Source organism: Anser anser (assembly GCF_964211835.1).
Source record: "Anser anser genome assembly, contig: HAP1_SCAFFOLD_34, whole genome shotgun sequence".
Lineage (NCBI taxonomy): Eukaryota > Metazoa > Chordata > Aves > Anseriformes > Anatidae > Anser > Anser anser.
This window is the reverse complement of record NW_028154129.1, coordinates 2,289,902-2,313,790: the sequence shown is the minus strand read 5'-3', so window position 1 is coordinate 2,313,790 and position 23,889 is coordinate 2,289,902. Positions and strand designations below refer to the sequence as shown.

At 69.4% G+C, this 23,889-nt stretch overlaps 2 protein-coding genes across 2 annotated transcripts; both read left to right on the top strand.

The window, feature by feature from the left end:
* The first annotated feature begins 1,882 nt into the window (after nt 1-1,882).
* On the top strand, nt 1,883-11,916 carry SLC8A2 (solute carrier family 8 member A2). The gene is made up of 8 exons (XM_083853055.1): nt 1,883-1,928; nt 5,588-7,391; nt 8,020-8,123; nt 8,263-8,280; nt 8,969-9,093; nt 9,184-9,283; nt 9,893-10,168; nt 11,470-11,916. The coding sequence occupies exons 2-8, from the start codon at nt 5,596-5,598 to the stop codon at nt 11,844-11,846; spliced, it is 2,796 nt and encodes a 931-aa protein (XP_083709181.1). The 5' UTR covers nt 1,883-1,928; nt 5,588-5,595; the 3' UTR covers nt 11,847-11,916.
* A 2,675-nt stretch (nt 11,917-14,591) lies between these two features.
* Nucleotides 14,592-18,764, top strand: PSMD8 (proteasome 26S subunit, non-ATPase 8). The gene is given in 8 exon segments (XM_083853063.1): nt 14,592-14,782; nt 15,879-15,939; nt 17,089-17,191; nt 17,266-17,344; nt 17,346-17,432; nt 17,511-17,611; nt 18,412-18,527; nt 18,530-18,764. Coding segments are annotated over 8 exon segments (897 nt in total). The 5' UTR covers nt 14,592-14,638; the 3' UTR covers nt 18,736-18,764.
* Nucleotides 18,765-23,889: the final 5,125 nt, after the last annotated feature.

Sequence of the window (23,889 nt, the reverse complement as noted above, 5' to 3'; positions counted from 1 at the left end):
AAATGGGAGGCTTGGGGGTAAAAGTGGGGGATTAGGGGAGTAAAAAGGGGATTACGGGGGGTTAGGAGGGTAAAAGGGGGTCTGGGGGGGTGAAATGGGGAGGGCAGGGGGGTTAAATGGGGGTGGGGGGTATGGGGGTCAAGGGGGGGTTAGGGGGTCAAGGGGGGCCGAGGGGGGCGAAATGGGGTGGGCAGGGGGGTAAAACGGGGCTGGGGAGGTAAAAGGGCGGGCTGGGGTTGGGGACAAGGATGGGGATGGGATGGGGTTGGGGACTGGGATTGGGATGAGGTGGCGATGGGATGGGATTGGGGATTAGGATTGGGGTGGGGATAAGGACTGGGATGGGATGAGGATGGGATTGGGATTGGGGTAGGGTTGGGGATTAGGACTGGGATGGCAGCGGGATTGGGGACGAGGACGGGATTGGGATTGGGGTAGGGTTGGGGATTAGGACTGGGATGGAAGCGGATTGGGGACGAGGATGGGATTGGGGTTGGGATTTGGGATGAGATCAGTTTGGGATGGAGATTAGGGTCAGGCCGCGGGTGGGGATGGCGATTAGCGCTGCAAAGGCGACGGGGCCGGCGACGGGGCGGGAAGGACACGCAGGGGGCCCCCCGCCCCCGACCCCCTGACCCCCCCCGCCCCCCCGCTGCCCCCCGGTGCCCCCCCAGGAGCTGCTGTGCTTCCGGCCGTGGGGGCGCGGGTTCCGCCTGGCGTGGTCGCGGCGTTTCCCCAGCCCGCTGCTGGCGCTGCGCTGCGCAGACCTGACGGGCGACGGGCTCAGCGAGCTGGCCGTGGGCTGCCTCAAGGGGCTGCACGTGCTGCAGGTGCCCCCCCCGGACCCCCCCCCGGGGCACCTCGCCCCCCCCCCGGTCTTTATTTTCCCCTTTTTCACCCCGTTTTGCTCCCCCCCCCCCCCAGCACAGCCTGGTGCCCACCGCCCGCTGCCTCCTGGAGCGGCTCCGCAGGGAGGTGGCGCGAAGGGCGCGGGGCCCCCCGGGGGGGCGGCGGGGACGTGACCCCCCCCCCGGACCCCCCGGGATGGGACCCCCCCGGGACCCTCGGCGAGGAAGAGGACGGCGACAGCAGCAGCAGAAGTGGCCCCGGCGTGGACGCGAGCGGGGACCCCCCCGTGGGGCCCCCCCCGTAAAGAAAGACCCCCCCCCGAGCCCTCCCCCTTGATAAAGCCCCCCCCCAATAAAGCCTCTTATTAATAAAAGCCTCCTGCTAATGAAGCGTTCATCAATAAAGCGCCGCCCCCCCAAAACCGCCCCCCCAAAACCACCCCCCCACAAAGCCCCCAGTGACCCCCCCCAAATTAATCCCCCCAATGACCCCCCCATTGAAGGCCCCCCCCCAAATGTGCACCCCCCCACCCCGCCACCGACCCCCTGCCAACGCGGGGGGGGGGGAAGGACCCCCCAGCTTTTTTTTGGGGGGGGGGTCACGCACCAGGGACCCCCAAAGCCTCGCGGGGGGGCCAAGAGGTGGCGCCCCCCCCCCCCCCGCGTGGGGATGCCAAGAGGGGGTGCAGGGGGGTGGGACCCCCCCCTTTTTGGGGTTGGGGGGGGGGACTGACACCGGGGGGGGTAAATAGGCACGGGGGGGGGGGGGGCATAGACAAGGGGGGGGGCGCGATGAGGCTCGGGGGGGGCAACGAGGGCTCGGGGGGGAAATTGAGGCACGGGGGGGGACCTGATGCGGGGGGGGACCCGGGGGGGGGGGGGGCGCTGTCCGCGTTCCCGGTGCTGAACGGCGGAGGGTTTTTTTTATTTTTTTTTTGGGGGGGGGCAGCATCGGGCTGAGCTCCCCGCCCCCCCCCCCAATTTCCCCGCCCCCCCCCGCCCCCCCCCGGCCCCGCCGCCCTCCCACTCGCGGCAGCGCCATGGAGAAGTAACGGAGCGGGGCGCGGGGACGCAGCGCAGGTGGGGGCCGGGGGGGGGGGCCGGGGGGGGCACGGGGCGGGGGGGGGGCGAGGGGTGGGGGTGGGCGCGGGGGGGCCGGGGGGGGGCGCGTGGGGGGGGGCTCGGCCCGTGGGCGAACCCACGCGGAGTTCCCGTGGGTGGGAACAGGTGGCTGGGGGGGGGCGCCCCCGTTTTTGGGGGGGGGGAACGGGGAAATTTGGGGGGCGGGGAGGAAAGGGGGGGCACGGGGTGGGTGCTGGGGGGGGCAACGGGAGGGGGTGGGGAGGAGGAGGAGGAGGAGGGGGGATGAAGAGGAGGAGGAGGGGGGGGTGGCCGTGCCCCCCCCCGGCTCCTTGCGGGGAGGCGCTGGGGGGGGGGGGCACCCGGCTTCCCCCAGCCCAAAAATTGGGGGGGGGGTCCCCCAATTCCCCCCCCCCACTGGATGCTTCTGGAAGGGGCTGTGGGGACGCCCCCCCGTATCGTCCCCCCCCATTTCCGTGCCCCCCCTTGGGTGCCCCCCCCGTGGGTGCCCCCCCCCGTGGGTGCCCCCCCCATGGGGGGCGCATCCCGGACCCGGCCGCTTCTGCAGCAGCATCAGGTGCCCCCCCCCCCCTTCTTCCTCCTCCTCCTCCTCCTCCTCGGGGGCGACGCTCGGGGCCGGGGCAGCCCCCCCGGGGGACTGGGGACACCCCCGGGGCCTTGGGGACACCCCCGGGGGATTTGGGGACACCCCCGGGGGTTCCCCGAGGAGCTGCCGGGACCGAACCGGGACGGGGACGGGGACGGGACACAGGGACGGGACATAGGGGCAGGGACGGGATGTGGGGACGGGAAGGGGCTATGGGGTCAGGGCTGGGGCCGGGATATGGGATGGGGCCGGGGATGGGCTATGGGGGCGAGGACGGGGACGGGAACGGGATGTGGGAACGGGATCTGGGGACAGGGACGGGATATGGGGACAGGGATGGGGACGGGGTACGGGGTTGGGAATAGGGATGGGATCTGGGGACGGGGACAGGGATAAGGAAGAGGCATGGGGATGGGACACGGGGAGGTGGGGATGGGACACGGGGATGAAGGAGCGGGACGTGCACAGGGCAGGGGACACTGGGGTGGGACACGGGGACGGGACACGGGACAGGGGGACGGGACACGGGGACGGGACACGGGACACTGGGGTGGGACGTGGGGACAGGGCACGGGGACAAGAGATGGGGACGGGGCACGGGACATGGGGACATGGGGACATGGGGACATGGGGATATGGGATATGGGATATGGGGACATGGGATATGGGGACATGGGGACATGGGGACATGGGATATGGGGACATGGGGACACGGGGACATGGGGATATGGGGACATGGGGACATGGGGATATGGGATATGGGGACGTGGGGACACGGGGACATGGGGATATGGGGACATGGGGACATGGAATATGGGGACGTGGGGACACGGGACATGGGATATGGGGACGTGGGACACGGGGACACGGGGATATGGGGACATGGGGACATGGGGAATGGGGACATGGGGACATGGGGACATGGGGATATGGATAGGGGATATGGGGATATGGGGACATGGACCCAGGGCATGGGGACAGGACCCGGGGCACAGCCCCGGTGGGCCCTGGGGCCGCGCACGCCGCCGGCCTCCTCGCCTGGCGCTGCCGCCTTCCCCCAGACCGAACCCCCCGGACGCTTTAATGCTGTTTCCCCCAGCCGCTGGTAATGAGGCCATTAAATTAATTACAGCCCTGGCTCGCGCTCGCAGCGGAGGCGCCGGCCCCCAGGGAGCGGGGCCGCGGGACGGGGCCGGTGGCTTCGTGCCCCAGCGCGGTGACGGCCCCGGGGCTGCGGCGCCCGGGGGGCTTGGGGCAGGATCCGGCCCCGCTGGGGGGGCTCCGGCACCCACCGAGGGGCGGGGGGGGGGGCTGGTGCCATGGGGAGGGGGCGGTGGGGCAGAGCGGTGGGGCTGGGGGGACGGAGAGGGGCTGTGGGGCTGTGCTGTGGGGTGGGGGGGGGCTGTGGGGCTGCGCTATGGGGCGGTGCAGTGCAGTGGGGCAGTGCTATGGGGTATTACAATGGGGCAGCGCTATGGGGCAATGCTATGGGGCAGCACTATGGGGCAGCGTTATGGGGCAGCGTTATGGGGCAGCGTTATGGGGCAGCGTTATGGGGCAGCGCTATAGGGCAGCTCTATGGGGCAGCGTTATGGGGCAGCGTTATGGGGCAGCGTTATGGGGCAATGCTATGGGGCAGCGCTATGGGGCAGTGTTATGGGGCAGCCCTATGGGGCAGCGTTATGGGGCAGCGTTATGGGGCAGCGCTATAGGGCAGCTCTATGGGGCAGCGTTATGGGGCAGCGTTATGGGGCAGCGTTATGGGGCAGCGCTATGGGGCAGCGCTATGGGGCAGCGCTATGGGGCACTGCCCCGATGCCTCCTCTCCCTGCATCTCCCCGTGGGGTCCCATGGGGCAGAGGTGGCAGCGCTGTGGGGCGCATGGGGGGGCGCCAAGGCGGGGGGGGGGTGGGGGGAGAGCAGCCCCGAGCCCCCCCCCAGCCCGTTCGGGGTCCCCCGTCCCCCTCCATCACCCTTTTTTTAGCCGTTCCCATCCTCCGTTGCCATGGGAACAACGCGGTTGCCAGGGCGGAGCCTCGGCGCGCCCACGCACCCCACGCGCCCCCGGAGCCGTGGGCGGCCGCGGCCCTCGCTGCTCCCCGGGGCCCCGCCGCTGCGGCCCGGACCCGCTGCTGGGCGTCACCCGCAGCCCCCAGCCCCGCCGCGCTGACCCCAGCCCCGCCGCATCGCCCCCAAACCCACTGCGTCGTCCCCAGCCCCACTGCAACCTCTCCATCCCCATTACATCGTCCCCAGCCCCACTGCATTGCCCCCAGCCCCACTGCATTGCCCCCAGCCCCATTGCATTGCCCCCAGCCCCACTGCATCCTCCCCAGCCCCACTGCATTGCCCCCAGCCCCACTGCATTGCCCCCAGCCCCATTGCATTGCCCCCAGCCCCACTGCATTGCCCCCAGCCCCATTGCATTGCCCCCAGCCCCACTGCATTGCCCCCAGCCCCATTGCATTGCCCCCAGCCCCACTGCATTGCCCCCAGCCCCATTACGTCCTCCCCAGCCCCACCACGTTGCCCCCACCCCACTGCGTCGCCCCCTCCCCACAGCCCTGCCCCCAGAGGCCCCCGGTTCCCCCCCCAGCACCACACGGCCTCTGCGGCGCAGGACGGAGGCCGCTGCCTGCCCCCCGACCCCAACCCCGACCCCAACCCCGACCCTGACCCCGACCCCGACCCTGATCCCGATCCCAACCCCAACCCAAACCCGACCCCAACCCCAACCCCGACCCTGACCCCAACCCTGACCCCGACCCCGATCCCAATCCCAACCCCGACCCCAACCCCAACCCCGACCCTGACCCCGACCCTGACCCCGACCCCGACCAACCCTGATCCCGATCCCAATCCCAACCCCAACCCTACCCCAACCCCAACCCCGACCCCGACCCCGACCCCGATCCCAATCCCAACCCCAACCCCAACCCCAACCCCGACCCCAATCCCAACCCCAACCCTGACCCCAATCCCAACCCTGACCCTGACCCTGACCTCGACCCCGCCCCTGCCCCCCCGGCGCTGACCCCCCCTCTCCCCGCAGGCCCCGGGATGGCGGCGCGGCGGGCGGCGCTGGTGGCCGCGCTGCTGCTGGCCGAGCCCTGCGCCCCCGAGCCGGCGGCCGAGGCCAACGGCACCGGCACGTGCCAGGGCTCAAACCGGTGCCAGCCCGGCGTCCTGCTGCCCGTCTGGCAGCCCGACAACCCCTCCTTCGGCGACAAGGCGGCGCGCGCCATCGTCTACTTCGTGGCCATGATGTACATGTTCCTGGGCGTCTCCATCATCGCCGACCGCTTCATGGCCTCCATCGAGGTGATCACCTCCAAGGAGAAGGAGATCACCATCACCAAGGCCAACGGGGAGACCAGCATCGGCACGGTGCGCATCTGGAACGAGACCGTCTCCAACCTCACCCTGATGGCGCTGGGCTCCTCGGCGCCCGAGATCCTGCTCTCGGTCATCGAGGTCTGCGGCCACAACTTCCAGGCGGGGGAGCTGGGCCCCGGCACCATCGTGGGCAGCGCCGCCTTCAACATGTTCGTGGTCATCGCCGTCTGCGTCTACGTCATCCCCAGCGGCGAGAGCCGCCGCATCAAGCACCTGCGGGTCTTCTTCGTCACCGCCTCCTGGAGCATCTTCGCCTACATCTGGCTCTACCTGATCCTGGCCGTCATCTCGCCCGGCGTGGTGCAGGTGTGGGAGGCCCTCCTCACCCTCGTCTTCTTCCCCGTCTGCGTGGTCTTCGCCTGGGCGGCCGACAAGCGCCTCCTCTTCTACAAGTACGTCTACAAGCGCTACCGCGCCGACCCGCGCAGCGGCATCATCATCGGCACCGAGGGCGAGCTGCCCAAGGGCATCGAGCTGGACGGCGGCTTCCCGCCCGCCGAACGCCGCGAGGCCGAAGGCTCCGCCGCCGCCGCCGCCCCCGCCGCCGTCACCGCCGTCAGCGCCGTCAGCGCCTCGCCCGCGCTGCCCGCGCCCACGGCCGAGGAGAAGGAGCTGGACGAGAGCCGCCGCGAGGTGATCCAGATCCTGAAGGAGCTGAAGCAGAAGCACCCCGAGAAGGAGCTGGAGCAGCTGGTGGAGATGGCCAACTACTGCGCGCTGCTGCACCAGCAGAAGAGCCGCGCCTTCTACCGCATCCAGGCCACGCGCATGATGACCGGCGCCGGCAACGTCCTCAAGAAGCACGTGGCCGAGTTCTCCAAGCGCTCCTCGGCGCTGCTGGAGGTGCCGTCGGACGCCGAGGAGGAGGCGTGCAGCCGCATCTTCTTCGAGCCCTGCGCCTACCACTGCCTGGAGAACTGCGGCTCGGTGACGCTGTCGGTGGCGTGCCAGCACGGCGCCGAGGCCAACCACACCTTCTACGTGGACTACAAGACGGAGGACGGCTCGGCCAAGGCGGGCTCCGACTACGAGTACAGCGAGGGGACGCTCATCTTCAAGCCGGGCGAGACGCAGAAGGAGCTGCAGATCGGCATCATCGACGACGACATCTTCGAGGAGGACGAGCACTTCTTCGTGCGCCTGCTCAACCTGCGCGTGGGCGACGCCGAGGGCATGTTCGAGGCCGACTCGGCCGAGCACCCCAAGGGCCGCCTGGTGACGCCGCTGGTGGCCACCGTCACCATCCTGGACGACGACCACGCCGGCATCTTCGCCTTCCAGGACCGGCTGCTGCACGTCAGCGAGTGCCAGGGCGCGCTGGAGGCCACGGTGCTGCGCGGCTCGGGCGCCCGCGGCACCGTGCTGCTGCCCTACCGCACCGTGGAGGGCACGGCCCGCGGCGGCGGCGTCGACTACGAGGACGCCTGCGGGGAGCTCGAGTTCCGCAACGACGAGACGGCGTGAGTGCGCCCGCGGGTGCCCGGCCTCGCGCGCCCGGACCTGCTCGGGCACCCCGTGGTTGTGCAGCCCTCGCGCGTCCGGCCTCGCGCGCCCGGACCCTGCTTGTGCACCCCGTGCTTGTGCGCCCCATGCTTGTGCGCTCCTTGTGTGCTCAGCCTTCGCACGCCCGGCCCCTGCTTGTGAGCCCCTGCTTGTGCACCCCTGGTGAGCTTATCCTTTGCACGCCCAGCTCCTGCTTGTGTGCCCCGTGCTCGTGCACTCCTCGCGCGCTCAGCCTTTGCACGCTCAGCCCTTGCTCGTGTGCCCCCTGCTTGTGTGCTCCGGGCAGGGGGGAGGACAGAGGGGTGGATGAAGGGGAGGACGGATGGACAGACGGATGGGGGGACACCCGGACGGACGGACGGACGGAGGGACGGACAAGGGGACGAAGGGGAGGCCGGCCAGCCGGCCAAACGGCCAGCCGGCAGAGACGGGTGGCCGCGGGGGCGGCCGGGGAGCCCTGGCTGGGAGGGCAGATGGGCGGCCAGATGGACGGACAGACGGACGGGGCTCCGGGGGGGTTGGGGGGGGGAGGGTAGGGGGGCCGCCCCCGCACCCCCTGACGGGGCCGGTGCCCCCCCGGCGCAGGAAAACGCTGCGGGTGAAGATCGTGGACGCCGAGGAGTACGAGAAGAGGGAGAACTTCTTCATCGAGCTGGGGCAGCCCCGCTGGCTGAAACGCGGCATCTCGGGTACGGGCGGGGGCGCGGGGGGCACGGGGGGGCACGGGGACATGGGGGGGCACATGGCGGGGCGCAGGGGGACATGGGGGCACGGGGACATGGGGGGGACACAGGGCAGCCTCTGACCGCTGCCCTCTCCCCTCTGCAGCCCTCCTGCTGAGCCAAGGTAGGAGCCTTCCTCCTCCTCCTCCTTCTCCTCCTCCTCCTCCTCCTCGCTTTCCCTTGGCTGCCCGGGGCTGGGGTCCCGCGTCCCTGCCGAGCCCTGCATCCCCCGTCCCCTGTCCCCGCGTGTCCCCGTGCCACATGCCCTGCCCTGTGCCATGTCCCCGTGTCCCTGCCCCGTGTCCCCATGCCCCTACCAGGTCCCCAAGCCATGTCCCCGTGTCCCCGTGCCCCTACCGTGCCCCACACCGCAGCCCCATTCCCCACGCCGTGGCCCAGTGCCACGTCCCTGTCCCTGTGCCACGTCCCTGTCCCCACACCGCGTCCCCGTGCCCCACACCCCGTCCCCACGCCACGTCCCCGTCCCCACGCCACGTCCCGGTGCCGTGTCCCCATCCCCACGCCAGGTCCCCATGCCCCGCACTGCGTCCCCATCCCCACACCACGTCCTGGTGCCACGTCCCCATCCCTATACCATGTCCCTGGCCCCACACCGTGTCCCTGTCCCCACACCGTGTCCCTGTCCCCGCACCGTGTCCCCAGCCCCACACTGCGCCCCCACACCCCGTCCCCATGCCGTGTCCCCGTCCCCACACCGTGTCCCCATGCCATGTCCCCGTCCCCACGCCCCATCCCCGCACCGTGTCCCCGTCCCCACGCCCCGTCCCCGTCCCCACGCGGCGTCCCCGCAGCCGAGGGCGACCGCAAGCTGTCGGCGGAGGAGGAGGAGGCGCGGCGCATCGCCGAGATGGGCAAACCGGTGCTGGGCGAGAACTGCCGGCTGGAGGTCGTCATCGAGGAGTCCTACGACTTCAAGGCAGGGGGGGTCCACGGGGGGGGCCCGGGAGGGTTTGGGGAGGGGGTCCGGGGGGGCTCAGGGCCAGGGTCTCACCGCCCGCCCCCGCAGAACACGGTGGACAAGCTGATCAAGAAAACCAACCTGGCCATGGTCATCGGGACGCACTCGTGGCGCGAGCAGTTCCTCGAGGCCATCACCGTCAGCGCAGGTCCGGGGGGCGCCGGGGGGCACCGGGGGGGGGACACGGGGACAGGGGGGGCGCCTGGCTCTGGGGGCACGGTGTGGGGCGCAGGGGGTGGCTTTGGGGCTGGTGCTGGGGTTTGGGGGCGCATGGCGTCAGGGGTTGGGGGCATGGTGCCGGGTTTTGGGGACATGGTGACAAGTTTTGGGGGCGCACAGCCCCGGGTTTCGGGGACGTGGCCCCAGGTTTTGGGGACACGGCCCTGTGTTACGGGGACACGGCCCTGGGTTTTGGGGACACGACCCCAGGTTTTGGGGATGGACAGCCTCAGGTTTTGGGGACGCGGTGCCAAGTTTTGGGGACCGCACGGTGCCAGGTTTTGGGGACATTGCACCAGGGTTTGGGGACAAACAGCCCCAGGTTTTGGGGACACGGTGCCAAGTTTTGGGGACCGCACGGTGCCAGGTTTTGGGGACAAACAGCCCTGGGTTTTATTGACACGGTGCCAGTTTTTGGGGGTGCATGGTGCCGAGTTTTGGGGACACGGTGCCAGGTTTTGGGGACACGGCCCCACGTTTTGGGGCCGCACGGCCCTGGGGCCGTCCCCGCGGGGGCTGACGGGGCCTTCGTCGCCAGGCGAGGAGGAGGAGGAGGAGGACGGGCGGGAGGAGCGGCTGCCGTCGTGCTTCGACTACGTGATGCACTTCCTGACCGTCTTCTGGAAGGTTCTGTTCGCCTGCGTGCCCCCCACCGAGTACTGCAACGGCTGGGCCTGCTTCGGCGTCTCCATCCTCCTCATCGGCGTCCTCACCGCGCTCATCGGCGACCTGGCCGCGCACTTCGGCTGCACCGTCGGCCTCAAGGACTCCGTCAACGCCGTCGTCTTCGTGGCCCTCGGCACCTCCATCCCCGGTGCGGGGCGGGGCTGGGATTGGGATTGGGGTGGGATTAGGGTGGGGATGGGATTGGGATGGGATGGGATGGGGATGGGATTGGGATGGAATGGGATTGGGATTGGGATTGGGATGGGGATTGGGGTGGGATTGGGGTGGGATGGGATTGGGATGGGGATGGGGATGGGATGGAATTGGGATGGGATGGGGTGGGATTGGGATGGGGATTGGGTTGGGGATGGGGCTGGGAACAGGGACAAGGAGCAGGGGGAGAGGACGGAGGCTGTGGGGGGACACAGTTATGGGGTGCGGGTCCTCGTGTCCCCATGCTGTGCCCTTGTGCTGATGTCCCTATGCCCATCCTGTGTCCCCTTGCCCCCACATCCCCATATCCCCATGTCCCCATATCCCCATGTCCCCATCCCCATGTCCCCATGTCCCCATGTCCCCACATCCCCATATCCCCACGTCCCCACGTCCCCATATCCCCATGTCCCATGTCCCCATGTCCCCATGTCCCCATGTCCCCATATCCCCATGTCCCCATATCCCCATGTCCCCATATCCCCATATCCCCACGTCCCCATATCCCCATATCCCCATATCCCCACGTCCCCATGTCCCCATGTCCCCATGTCCCCATATCCCCATGTCCCCATATCCCCATATCCCCACGTCCCCATATCCCCATGTCCCATATCCCCATATCCCCATGTCCCCATGTCCCCATGTCCCCATATCCCCATGTCCCCATATCCCCATATCCCCACGTCCCCATATCCCCATGTCCCATATCCCCATATCCCCATGTCCCCATGTCCCCATGTCCCCATCCCCATGTCCCCATCCCTCTGCCTCTGTGTCCCCGTGTCCCCGTGTCCCATATCCCCATGTCCCTCTCCCCACGTCCCCACCTCCCCATCCCCACCTCCCCAATCCCCACCTCCCCATACCCCACGCCCCCAATCCCCGTGTCCCCGTGTCCCATATATCCCCATGTTCCTGTCCCCACGTCCCCATGTCCCCATATCCCCATATCCCCATGTCCCCACGTTCCCATCCCCATGTCCCAATGTCCCCATGTCCCCATGTCCCCATGTCCCCACGTCCCCATATCCCCACGTCCCCATGTCCCCATCCCCATGTCCCCATCCCTCTGCCTCTGTGTCCCCGTGTCCCCGTGTCCCATATCCCCATGTCCCTCTCCCCACGTCCCCACCTCCCCAATCCCCACCTCCCCACACCCCACGCCCCCAATCCCCGTGTCCCCGTGTCCCCCCCCGGTCCCCGAACCCCCGTGTCCCCCACCCCGCCCCGCAGACACGTTCGCCAGCAAGGTGGCCGCCCTGCAGGACCAGTGCGCCGACGCCTCCATCGGCAACGTCACCGGCTCCAACGCCGTCAACGTCTTCCTGGGCCTCGGCGTCGCCTGGTCGGTGGCGGCCATCTACTGGGCGGCGCAGGGCCGGGACTTCGAGGTGCAGACGGGCACCCTGGCCTTCTCCGTCACCCTCTTCACCATCTTCGCCTTCGTCTGCATCGGCGTCCTCCTCTACCGCCGGCGGCCGCCCATCGGGGGCGAGCTGGGGGGGCCGCGCGCCCCCAAGCTGCTGACGGCCGCGCTCTTCCTCGGCCTCTGGCTGCTCTACGTGCTCTTCGCCAGCCTCGAGGCCTACTGCCACATCCAGGGCTTCTGAGGGGCCGGGGGGGCGCAACGGGGACCCGACGGGGACAACGGGGACGTGGGGGGGCAATGGGGACGAGGGGGTTGGGCACGGGGACGTGGGGGGGCAAGGGGGGCAATGGGGACCCCGAGGGGCGCGCAGTGGCGGTGTGGTGAGGGACGGAGCCTCCCGCGCCAGCCCCATGTCCCCATAGGGTCCCTACGGGGTCCCTTCGGGGGTCCCCTGTCCCCGTAGAGTGCCCACGGGGTCTCCTTGGGGTCCTCCTGCCAGCCTCCTGTCCCCGTAGGGTGCCCGTGGTGGCCCCATAGGGTCCCCTCAGGGTCCCCCTGTCCCCTCGGGGTCCCCATAGAGTCCCCATGGTGGCCCCATAGGGGTCCCCTCAGGGTCCCCCCGTCCCTAAAGGGTCCCTATAGGGTCCCCATGGTGGCCCCATAGAGTCCACTCAGGGGCCTCCTGGCAGCCCCATGTCCCCATAGGGTCCCCTCGGGGTCCCCATAGAGTCCCCATGGTGGCCCCATAGGGTCCCCTCAGGGTCCCCCTGTCCCCAAAGGGTCCCTATAGGGTCCCCATGGTGGCCCCATAGGGTCCCCTCGAGGGCCTCCTGGCAGCCCCGTGTCCCCTCCAGGTCCCTGTAGGGTCCCCTCAAGGCCCTTCTGCCAGCCCCACGTCCCCATAGGGTGCCCCTGGTGGCCCCATAGGGTCCCTTTGGGGTCCCCCTGTCCCCATAGGGTGCCCACAGGGTCCCCTCAGGGGCCTACTGCCAGCCCCATGTCCCCTCCAGGTCCCTATAGGGTCCCTTCAAGGCCCTTCTGCCATCCCCCTGACCCCACAGGGTGCCCACAGGGTCCCCTCGGGGTCCCCCTGTCTCCATAGAGTCCCCATGGGGTCCCCTCGGGGTCCTCCTGCCAGCCCCATGTCCTCCCCAGGACCCTATAGGGTCCCCTCAAGGCCCTCCTGCCACCCCCCGGTCCCCTCAGGGTCTCATGTCCCCCCAGGGTGCTTCTGCCACCCCCGTGTCCCCATAGGGTCCCCATGTCCCCATAGGGTCCCCTTGGGATCCTCATGTCCCAGTAGGGTCCCCCTGGGGTCCCCACGTTCCCACGAGGTCCCCGTGTCCCCACAGGGTCCCCACGTCCCTGTTGGGTCCCCGTGTCCCCTTAGGGTCCCCATAAGCTCCCCATGTCCCCATAGGGTCCCCCTGGGCTTCCCATGTCCCCCTAGGGCCTCCATGCCCTGTTGGGTCCCCATAGGGTCCCCATAGGGTCCCCATAGGGTCCCCACGTCCCCCAGGGCCCCCGCCGGGTCCCCAAGCACCCTTGGGATCCCCGTGCCCCACCCCCCCGGGGTCTTCTCAGGGAGCTGCGCCCCCCCAGGGTCCCCCCCCTGCCCCCCCGTTCCCATAGGGTCCCCGCCCCCCTATAGGGTCCCGACGCCTCCCCCCCAGATCCCGGGGTGCCCTCTCGTAGCGCGGGGTTTATTTTTCTTTTTTTTTTTTTTTTCTAAAACCCCCCTTTTTAACCCCGGTTTCGTAGCGGCTCGGCCCGCCCGGGGGCTGCGGGGCTGTCGTGGCGCTGGTCCCCCCCCGGCCCCCCAAAAAAAAAAACCCCCCCCGGGAAGCCGCCGGCTCGCAGCGTGTCTTTGGGGTCGGGGCATATGGGGGGGGGGCCATAGGGGTCTGGGGGGGCTGGGGACTCTATAGGGGGCTGGGGGTGCTGGGGGGGTGGGGGGGGGTCTGGGGGACCCCATGGGGGGTGTTTAGGAGTGTATGGGACCCCATAGGGGGCGTATGGGACCCCTATAGGGCTGTATGGTGCCCCCATAGGGCTGTATGGGACCCCCATAGGGGTGCATGGGACTCCCATATAGGTGTAAGGGACCCCTATAGGGCTGTACAGGATGCAATAGGGCTGTATGCCCCCCCCCCCCCCCAAAAAGGGGGTGTATGGGCCCCTTATAGGGATGTTTAGGACCCCTATAGGGCTGTATGGTGCCCCCATAGGGCTGTATGAGACCCCCGTAGGGGTGCATGGGACTCCCATATAGGTGTAAGGGACCCCTATAGGGCTGTACAGGACGCAATAGGGCTGTATGCCCCCCCCCCCCCCAAAAAGGGGGTGTATGGGCCCCTTATAGGGATGTTTAGGACCCCCATAGGGTTGTATACACCCCTTATGGTGTATATGGGACCTCTGTAAGGGTGTTTAGGACCCCTATGGGGATGCTTAGGGCCCCTCTAGGCTGTACGGGCCCCCTGTACGGGCGTTTAGGACCCCTGTAGGGCTATATGGGACCCCTATAGGCTGTACGGGCCCCCCGTACGGGTGTTTAGGGCCCCTATAGGGCTATATGGGACCCCTATAGGCTGTACGGGCCCCCCGTACGGGTGTTTAGGGCCCCTATAGGATGTTTAGGGCCCCTATAGGATGTTTAGGGCCCTGCAGGCCGTACGGGACCCCCCCCCCATTAGAGTTCAGGGGAGGCCGGGCGTTGCCATGGCGACGGGGGCGGGGTTAAAATGGCGGCGGGGGCGGGGTCACCGTGGCGACGGGGGCGGCCGTCAAGCGAGGCGGGGGGCGGGGCGGGGTTACCATGGCAGCGGCGGGGCGCGGCCGCGAGGCCCGGCCGGCGTTGCCGCGGCAGCGGGGGCGTGGTTAGACGCCGGGGCGCGGTTGCTATGGCAGCAGGGGGCGGGGCTCCGAGGGCGGGCGGGCGTTGCCACGGCAGCGGGGGGGGGTGCTGCCGTCAGGCGCGGCGCCGCTGTCGCGCCGCTGTCGCGCGTCGGTGCCGACTCACGGCGGGCGGCCATGGCGGCGGGCGGGCTGGTGCTGAACGGCGCCGAGGCGGGCGGGCTGCGGGCGGCCGCGGGGATGTACGAGCAGCTCAAGGGCGAGTGGGCCCGCAAGAGCCCCAACCTCGGCAAGTGCGGGGAGGCGCTCGGCCGCCTCAAGGTAGCGCGGGGGGGGGGGCGCCCGGGGGGGGGGGTTGGGCCGGGTTTGGGGGTCCCCGGGTTGTATCTGGGGGGGCTCTGAGGGTCCCTGGGCCTTGTTTCGGGGTCCCCGGGGGGGTCTCTATGGGTCCCTGGGCTGTATTTGGGGTCCCTGGGGGGTCTCTGGGGTGTATTTGGGGGTCCCTGGGTCGGGTTTATGGGTCCCTGGGGGGGCCCGGGCTGGGTTTGGCGGTCCCTTTGCCTTGTTTTGGGGTCCTTGGGCCTTGTATGGGGTCTCGAGGGGTCCCTGGGCCGTGTGTGGGGGTCCCTGGGCCTTGTTTTGGGCTCCCTGGGGGTCCCTGAGCCTTTTTTGGGGTCTCTGGGCCTTGTTTGGGGGTCTCTGGGGGTCTCTGGACTGGGTTTGTGGGTCCCTGGGGGTCCCTGGGCCTTTTATGGGGGTCCTTGCGGGTCCCTGGGTCGGGTTTGTGGGTCCCTTTGCCTTGTTTTGGGGTCCCCGGGCCTTGTTTGGGGTCTCAGGGGGTTCCTGGGCGGGGTTTGGGGGTCCCTGGGGGTCTCTGAGCTGTATTTGGGGGTCCTGGGGCCTTGTTATGGGGTCTCTGGGCCTTGTTTGCGTGTTTCTGGGGGCCTGGGCCTGGTTTGGGGGTCTCAGGCGGTCTCTTGGCCTTGTTTTGGGGTCCCTGGGGGTCCCTGGGCCATGTTTGGGGGTCCCTGGGCTGTGTTTGGGGTCTCAGGGGGTTCCTGGGTGGGGTTTGGGGGTTCCTGGGCGTCTCTGAGCTGTATTTGGGGGTCCCGGGGCCTTGTTATGGGGTCTCTGGGCCTTGTTTGGGTGTTTCTGGGGGGCCTGGGCCTGGTTTGGGGGTCCCCAGGGGTCCCTGGGCCTTGTTTTGGGCTCTCTGGGGTCCCCGAGCCTTGTTTTGGGGTTTCTGGGTTGTCTTTGGGGGTCCCTGGGCCGTGTTTTGGGGTCTCTGGGCCTTGTTTGGGGGTCTCTGGGGGTCTCTGGACCGGGTTTGCAGGTTCCTGGGGGTCCTGGTGCCCCATTTTGGGGTCCCGGTGCCCCATTTTGGGGTCCCGGTGCCCCCTTTTCCCCCCCCCCGCAGCTGGCCCTGCTGGAGCTGAACTTCCTGCCCACCGGCGGCACGCGGCTCAGCCGGCAGCAGAGTGGGGGGCTTGGGGGGCTTGGGGGGGGATTTGGGGCCGGGGAGAGGGCCTGGGGGGCGTTTGGGGTCAGGGAGGGGGGTGTGGGGGGGATTGGGGGGGGTTGGGGGCCAGGGAGGGGGCTTTGGGGGGGATTGGGGGGGGATTTGGGGCCAGGGAGGGTCTTTGGGGGGGGCTTTGGGGGGGATTTGGGCCAGGGAGGGGATTTGGGGGGGATTGGGGCCAGGGAGGGGGCTTTGGGGGGGGATTTGGGGGGGATTTGGGGTTGGGGAGGGGGCCGGGGAAGGGATTTGGGGTTAGGGAGTGGGGTGTGGTGTGGGTTGGGGGGGATTTGGGGTCAGGGAGGGGCTTTGGGGAGGGGCTTTGGGCGGGAATTGGGGTCAAGGGAGGGGGTTTGGGGGGGATTTGGGGTTTGGGAGGGGGTCTGGAGGGGGGATTTGGGGTTAGGAGTGGGGTTTGGGGTGGTTGGGGGGGGATTTGGGTCGGGAAGGGGGATGGGGGGATTTGGGGTCAGGAGGGGGGTTTGGGGGGATTGGGGGGGGGTTGGGGCCGGGGTGGGGGCTTTGGGGGGGGATTTGGGGGGGAATTGGGGTCAAGGAGGGGGTTTGGGGGGATTTGGGGTTGGGGAGGGGGCTTTGGGGGGGATTTGGGGGGATTTGGGGTCAAGGAGGGGGTTTGGGGGGGATTTGGGGTTAGGGAGTGGGGTTTGGGGTGGGTGGGGGGGATTTGGGGTCGGAAGGGGATGGGGGAGGATTTGGGGCCAGGGAGGGGGATTTGGGGGGGATTGGGGCCAGGGAGGGGGATTTGGGGGGGATTGGGGCCAGGGAGGGGGCTTTGGGGGGGGATTTGGGGGGATTTGGGGTCAAGGAGGGGGTTTGGGGGGGGATTTGGGGTTAGGGGAGTGGGGTTTGGGGTGGGTTGGGGGGGGATTTGGGGTCGGGAAGGGGGATGGGGGAGGATTTGGGGTCAGGGACAGGGTTTGGGGGGGGGGGTGGATTTTGGGGGGGATTTTGGCCGGAATTCGTGATGGAGACGGGCTGGGGGGGGGGGGGGTTTTGGACAGAGCCGGGCTTTGGGGGTAGGGTTTGCGTGCGGGGGGCGGCGTTCGGGACGGCCCCCGACGTGCCCCCCCCCTTTCGGTGGCCCCCCCAGGGGACATCCTGGAGATCGGGGCGCAGTGGAGCATCCTGCAGAAGGACATCCCCTCCTTCGAGCGCTACATGGCGCAGCTCAAGTGCTACTACTTCGACTACAAGTGGTCCCCCAAACCCCGGGGGGGGGTCCCCAAACCCCCGGGGGGGCCCCCAAATAACGGGGACCCCCCCGCAGGGAGGAGCTCCCCGAGTCGGCCTCCAAGCACCAGCTCCTCGGCCTCAACCTCCTCTTCCTCCTGTCCCAAAACCGCGTGGGCCGAGTTCCACACCGAGCTCGAGCGGCTGCCGGCCAAGGAGATCCAGAGCAACGTCTACATCAAGCACCCCGTGTCCCTCGAGCAGGTCTGGGGGGGGGTCCCCAGCACCTTTGGGTGCCCCCCGGGGAGCCTTCGTCCCCTCCTCATCCTCCCCCCCCCGCAGTACCTGATGGAGGGCAGCTACAACAAGGTGTTCCTGGCCAAGGGCAACATCCCCGCCGAGAGCTACACCTTCTTCATCGACATCCTGCTCGACACCATACGGTCAGAGACCCCTCGGGTCTTCTTCCCCCCGTTTAGGGTCGCCCCCCCGATTTGGGGTCTCCTTTCCATCATTTGGGGTTTCCTCCCCCCCATTTGGGGTCTCCTTTCTCCGTTTGGGGTCGTCTTCCTCTCGTTTTGGGTCCCCTACTCGCCCTTCGGGGTCTCCTACCCCCTTTTAGGGTCACCCCCTCAATTTGGGGTCTCCTTCCCCTCATTCAGGGTCTCCTTCCCCTCATTTAGGGTCTCCTTTCCCCCCCTTTTAGGGTCTCCTTCCCTGTTTTGGGTCTGCTCCCCCCCCCCCCCCTTTTTGGGTCTCTTTCCCCCCTTTAGGGTCTCCTTGCTCTCATTTTGGGTCTCCTTTCCCCCACTGTAGGTCTCTTTCCCCCCATTTGGGGTCTCCTACCCCAAATTTAGGGTCGCCCCCCCCAACTTTTGGGTCTCCTTCCCCCTTTTTGGGGTCTCCTTCCCCCCTTTTTGGGGTCTCCTTCCCCCCTTTTTGGGGTCTCCTTCCCCCCTTTAGGGTCTCCTTCCCCCCCTTTAGGGTCTCCTTCCCCCCCTTTAGGGTCTCCTTCCCCCCCATTTAGGGTCTCCTTCCCCCTTTTAGGGTCTCCTTTCCCCCTTTTGCGTCTCCTTTCCATCGTTTTGGGTCTCTTCTCCCAATTTTGGCTCTCCCCTCCCCTTTTAGGCTCTCCCCCCGCCCCTTTAGGCTCTCCCCTCCCCTTCGGTGCCCCAAATAAATTAAAAAAAAAAGTCAAAAATAATAAAAAAACCCTTTTAACCCCCCCTTTCACCCAAAAAAGGGACGAGATCGCCGGCTGCATCGAGAAGGCGTACGAGCAGATCCTCTTCGCCGAGGCCGCCCGCGTCCTCTTCTTCTCCTCCCCCAAAAAAATGACCGAGTACGCCAAAAAGGTACCGAGACCCCCCCGAAACCCCCCCGCACCCCTCGGGGCCCCCCCGGGTTAACGCCCCCCCCGTTTCCCGCAGCGGGCTGGGTGCTGGGCCCCAGCGGCTGCTACGGCTTCGGGGGGCGGCCGCGCAAGGCGGAGGACGCCCCCATCCCCGCGCCCCAGCTGGCCTCGCAGCTCGTCGAGTACGCGCGGCAGCTCGAGATGATCGTCTGAGGGGCGGGGGGGGGGCGCCCCACGGACCCCCCCGGCCGGCCCCCCCCCGGCTGGGGGCTCCTTCCCCCCGGTTTGGGTCCTTTTCCCCCGTTTCAGGTCTCTTTCCCCCCGTTCGGGTCTCTTTCCGTCGTTTCGGGCCTCCTTCCTCTCATTTTAGGGTCCCCCCCCCCCTCATTTAGGGTCACCTCCCCCCGATTTGGGGTCTCCTTTCGCCCTTTGGGGTCTCCTTCCCCTCATTTAGGGTCTCTCCCCCCCCGATTTGGGGTCTCCTTCCCCCCCGATTTGGGTCTCCTTCCCCTCATCTAGGGTCTCCTTCCCCCCCCCTTTGGGGGCTCCTGCCCCCAATTTAGGGTCTTCTTCCACCCATTTTGGGTCTCTTTTCCCCGTTTTGGGTCTCCCCCCCCCCCCGGGGTCACCCCCCCCCCGATTTGGGGTCTTCTTCCTCTCATTTGGGGCCTCCTTCCCCCATTTTAGGTCTCTTTCCCCCCCATTTAGGGTCTCCCCCCATTTGAGGTCTCCTTTCCCCCTTTTTGGGTCTCCTTTTCCCCCTTTTGGGTCTCCTTTCCCCTATTTTGGGTTTCCTTCCCCACATTTAGGGTCTCCCCCTCCTCCGGGGTCGCCCCCCCCCCCCGATCTGGGGTCTCCCCCCCCCCCCTTTGGGTCTCCCCCCCCATTTAGGGTCTCCCCCCTTTTGGGGTCCCTCCCCTTCCCCCCCCCCAGGTGTTTTCTAAGCTATTTAAAGGCTTCTCTCTATGGGGGGGCTGGGGGGGGCTCATCCACCCCCCCCGTCCCCCCCCCCGTGCCCCCCCCCTTCAATAAACCCTGGCTTCTCGCAGCCCCCTTGTCAGTGACCCCTTGGGGCCCCCCCAGCCCCGAATTTTCGGTGTCCCCCCCCCAAAATGACGACGCCCCAGCGGCTCCCCGGCTTTTAATGGTTTTTTTAAAGGGGGGGGGCACAACAGGGGGGTATTTTGGGGGGGGGGGGGGGGGGCTCAGGCGCCGTCTCCTCCGTCCTGCTCCCAGCCCCGCAGCACCTCGGGGGGGGGCGCAGCGACCTGGCCAGCCTGCGGGACACGGGGGGGGGGGGTCAGAAAGGTGGGGGGGGGGCACAACCCCCCCAAACCCCCCCGACCCCCCCCCCCCCAAACCCCCACTCACCAGGCCCTGACGTTCCTGGGCAGCCGGGGGGGCCGCGGTGCTTGCAGTGGCAGCGGCGGGGGCAGGACCCCCCCACCTCGAAGGGGGGCCAGCGGGAGGGGGGGGCGGCTCTGCCCCCCCCGCACCCCCCCCTCAGGGGGCTGCTTCTGGGGGGGGGCGGCGGGGCTTGGCTTTGGCGCCCCCCCTTCGCTTGCCTTTGCCCCGGGCCGGGGGCAGCAGCGGGGGCAGGGGAGGAGGAGGGGCGGGGGGGGCGCCCCGTGGGGGGCGAGCGGGGGGCGCGGCCCCCCCCAGGTGGGGCAGAGTGGGGGCGGAAGCCGGGGGGGACGCGGGACCCCCGGCCTTGAAGGGGAAGGTGACCAAGGGCCAGGGCGGGGGGATCCCGGGGGGGGGCTGGGGGGGCCCGGGAGGCTGTGAGGGGTCCCCGGGCGGGGTTTGGGGGTCCCAGGGGGGGCTGAGGGGTCCCCGGGGGGCGTGAGGGGGTCCCGGGGGGGTGGGAGGGGGTCCCCGGGGGGTTTCGGGGGTCCCAGTGGGGGGCTGGGGGGCTCCTGGGGGGCGTGAGGGGGTCCCGGGGGGGGCCGGGCGGTGGCCGTGCGGCGCCGGGCGGTGGCTATGGGGCGCTGGGTGACGGCCGTGGGGCGCTGGGGGGTGTCTGTGGGGCGCTGGGCGTCACTTGTGGGGTGCTGGCTGGTATCTATGGGGCGCTGGGCACCACTTGTGGGCGCTGGCTGGTATCTATGGGGCGCTGGGCACCACTTGTGGGGCGCTGGACACCACTTGTGGGGCGCTGGGCACCACTTGTGGGGGCGCTGGACACTTGTGGGGCGCTGGGCATCGCTTGTGGGGCACTGGCTGACATCTGTGGGGCGCTGGACACCACTTGTGGGTCGCCGTGGGGTGTCCGTGGGTGCGCTGGGCATCACTTGTGGGGTGCCGTGGGGTGTCCGTGGGGCGCCGGGTGTCACTTGTGGGGCGCTGGCTGACATCTGTGGGGCGCTGGACACCACTTGTGGGGCGCTGGGCATCCACTTGTGGGGCGCTGGCTGCCATCTGTGGGGTGCTGGACACCACTTGTGGGGCGCTGGCTGGCATCTATGGGGCGCTGGGTGTCACTTGTGGGGCGCTGGATACCACTTGTGGGGCGCCGTGGGGTGTCCGTGGGGCGTTGGGCATCGCTTGTGGGGCGCTGAGCATCGCTTGTGGGGCGCTGGACACTGCTTGTGGGGCGCTGGGCATCGCTTGTGGGGCGCTGGACACCGCTTGTGGGGCGCTGGGCGTCACTTGTGGGGCGCTGTCCGCCATCTATGGAGCTCTGGACGTCACTTGTGGGGCGCCGTGGGGTGTCCGTGGGGCGCTGGAGGTCACTTGTGGGGCGCTGGACACCGCTTGTGGGGCGCTGGGCGTCACTTGTGGGGCGCTGTCCGCCATCTATGGAGCTCTGGACGTCACTTGTGGGGCGCCGTGGGGTGTCCGTGGGGCGCTGGAGGTCACTTGTGGGGCGCTGGACACCGCTTGTGGGCGCTGGGCGTCACTTGTGGGGCGCTGTCCGCCATCTATGGAGCTCTGGACGTCACTTGTGGGGCGCCGTGGGGTGTCCGTGGGGCACTGGGCACCACTTGTGGGGCGCTGCGTGGCATCCCTGGGGAGCTCAGCACCACTTGTGGGGCGCTGGACACCACTTGTGGGGCGCTGGCTGACATCTGTGGGGCGCTGGGCATCACTTGTGGGGCGCCGTGGGTGTCCGTGGGGCGCTGGGCACCACTTGTGGGGCGCTGGCTGCCATCTGTGGGGCGCTGGGCATCACTTGTGGGCGCCGTGGGGTGTCCGTGGGGCTCTGGACACACTTGTGGGGCGCCGGGGGCCGCTTGTGGGGCACCGGGGGGTGTCGGTGGGGCCGCGGCCCTGCCCCTCCTCTTCCTCGGTGCCGCCCCCCCCGGGCCCCCCCCCTCCCGGCCCCGGCTGCCGTGGGGGGGGGGGCTCGGGGGGCAGCCCCTGGGGGGGGGGTCCCGCTGCCCCCCGGGTCCCCCCCCGGCTCGGGGGGGGGCTGCGGGGGGGGGCGCCCCCCGGGGGGGCTGCTTGGCCTTGGCCGCCTCCGGCTGCGCGTTGCCCATGGGGGGCTGCGGGGGGGGCTCCGCTGGCTCCTGTTATGGGGGGGGGGGAGGGGGGGGCATTGCGGGGAGGGGAGCTGAGGCCCCCTACCCCCCCCCATCACCCCCCCACCCCAATTGCCCCCCCCATGCCCCCCTTCTCCATCGCCCCCCACCCCCATTGCCCCCCCCACCGCCCCTTTTACCCCCCCCATCGCCCCCCCCCGCCCCCCCATCGCCCCCCCCCCAATTCCCCCAACCCCTCCCCGTGCCCCTCTCCCCCCATCCCCATTTCCCCCCCCCAATTTTCCCCCCCCCCAATTTTCCCCCCCCCCCCAATTTTCCCCCCCCCTACCGCCAGCAGCCAGGAACGGCCCCACGGTGTTATGGGGGGGGGGGGCGGAACACGCCTTGGGGGGGGGGGGGCGGCAGGGGGGGGGGGATGCGTCGGCCCCCCCGGCCCCCCCCTCCTCGGGCCCCTTCCCTGCGCCCGGGGGGGGTCGTGACCCCCTTTATTTGGGGCCGGGGGGTCAGGACCCCTTTTATTGGGGCTGGGGGGCCGGGGGGGGGGTCGGGACCCCCTTTATTTGGGGGGGGGTCGCGGAGGCTCAGGGCCCCCATGGCCCCCAGCGGGGGGGGCGCAGCCGCCGGTTCTCCTCAGCAGCCGGTCCCGCTCCTGTGGGACGGGGGGGGGGGGGGGGCGTTAAATGGGGGGGGGGCATTGCACCCCCTGGGGGGGTCGTTGCACCAGGGGGGGGCCCTCGCACGCGCGCGTGCCCCGCTCACCTCCCGCAGCTGCGCCAGCTCCTCCAGCAGCGCGGGGGGGGCGCTGGTGCAAGGGGGGGGGGCGGTGCAAGGCGGGGCCCCCCCCCGGGCCCCCCCCGGCTCCGTTTGGGTCCAGGCGTCCCGGCGGGGCCCCCCGCGAGGAAGACCCCGTCCTCGTCCTCGTCATCCCCGCTGGGGGGGGCCGGGGGGGCTGGGGGGGAGGGGGGGGGATTGGGGGGGTTATTGGGGGGTTATTGGGGGGTTTCTAGGGGCGGGGGTGATTTGGGGGGGGGTGGGGGGGTTCCTGGGGGTGCCCCCCCCTCACCGGGACGCGCGTGCAGCCGGGCTCGCGGGCCGTGCGAGAGCTCGAACAGCTCCTCCTCCGTGTGCAGCGCGTCCAGGGACAGCTGGGGGGGCGCGGGTGGGTGGGTGGGTGGGTGGGTGCCCCTTGCGCGCCCCCCCCATGACCCCCCCAGACCGCTCTCCTACCCCATAACCCCCCCATGACCCCATAACCCCCCATAACCCCCCCTCACCGCCAGCAGCCGCAGCAGCTGGGGGTCGGCGCGGAAGGGGGGCGCGAGGCGCTGCAGGGCGCACAGGTCCCCCCCGTATGACCCCCCCCCATGACCCCCTAACCCCCCCATGACCCATAATGACCCCCTAACCCCCCCATAATGACCCCCTAACCCCCCCATAATGACCCCCTAACCCCCCCAATGACCCCCTAACCCCCCATAATGACCCCATAACCCCCCCTAACCCCCCCCCACGCCCCCCCCTCACCGCCAGCAGCCACAGCAGCTGGGGTCGGCCTGGAGGGGGGGCGCGAGGCGCTGCAGGTCATCCCCCATCACCCCCCCATAACCCCCCCCATGACCCCCTAACCCCCCCAATGACCCCCTAACCCCCCATAATGACCCCCTAACCCCCATAATGACCCCCTAACCCCCATAATGACCCCATAACCCCCTTAATGGCCCCATAACCCCCCCAATGGCCCCCTAACCCTCCCATAATAACCCCATAACCCCCCCCCAATGACCCCATAACCCCCATAATGACCCCGTAACCCCCCATAATGACCCCATACCCCCCCAATGACCCCATAACCCCCCCAATGACCCCCTAACCCCCATAATGACCC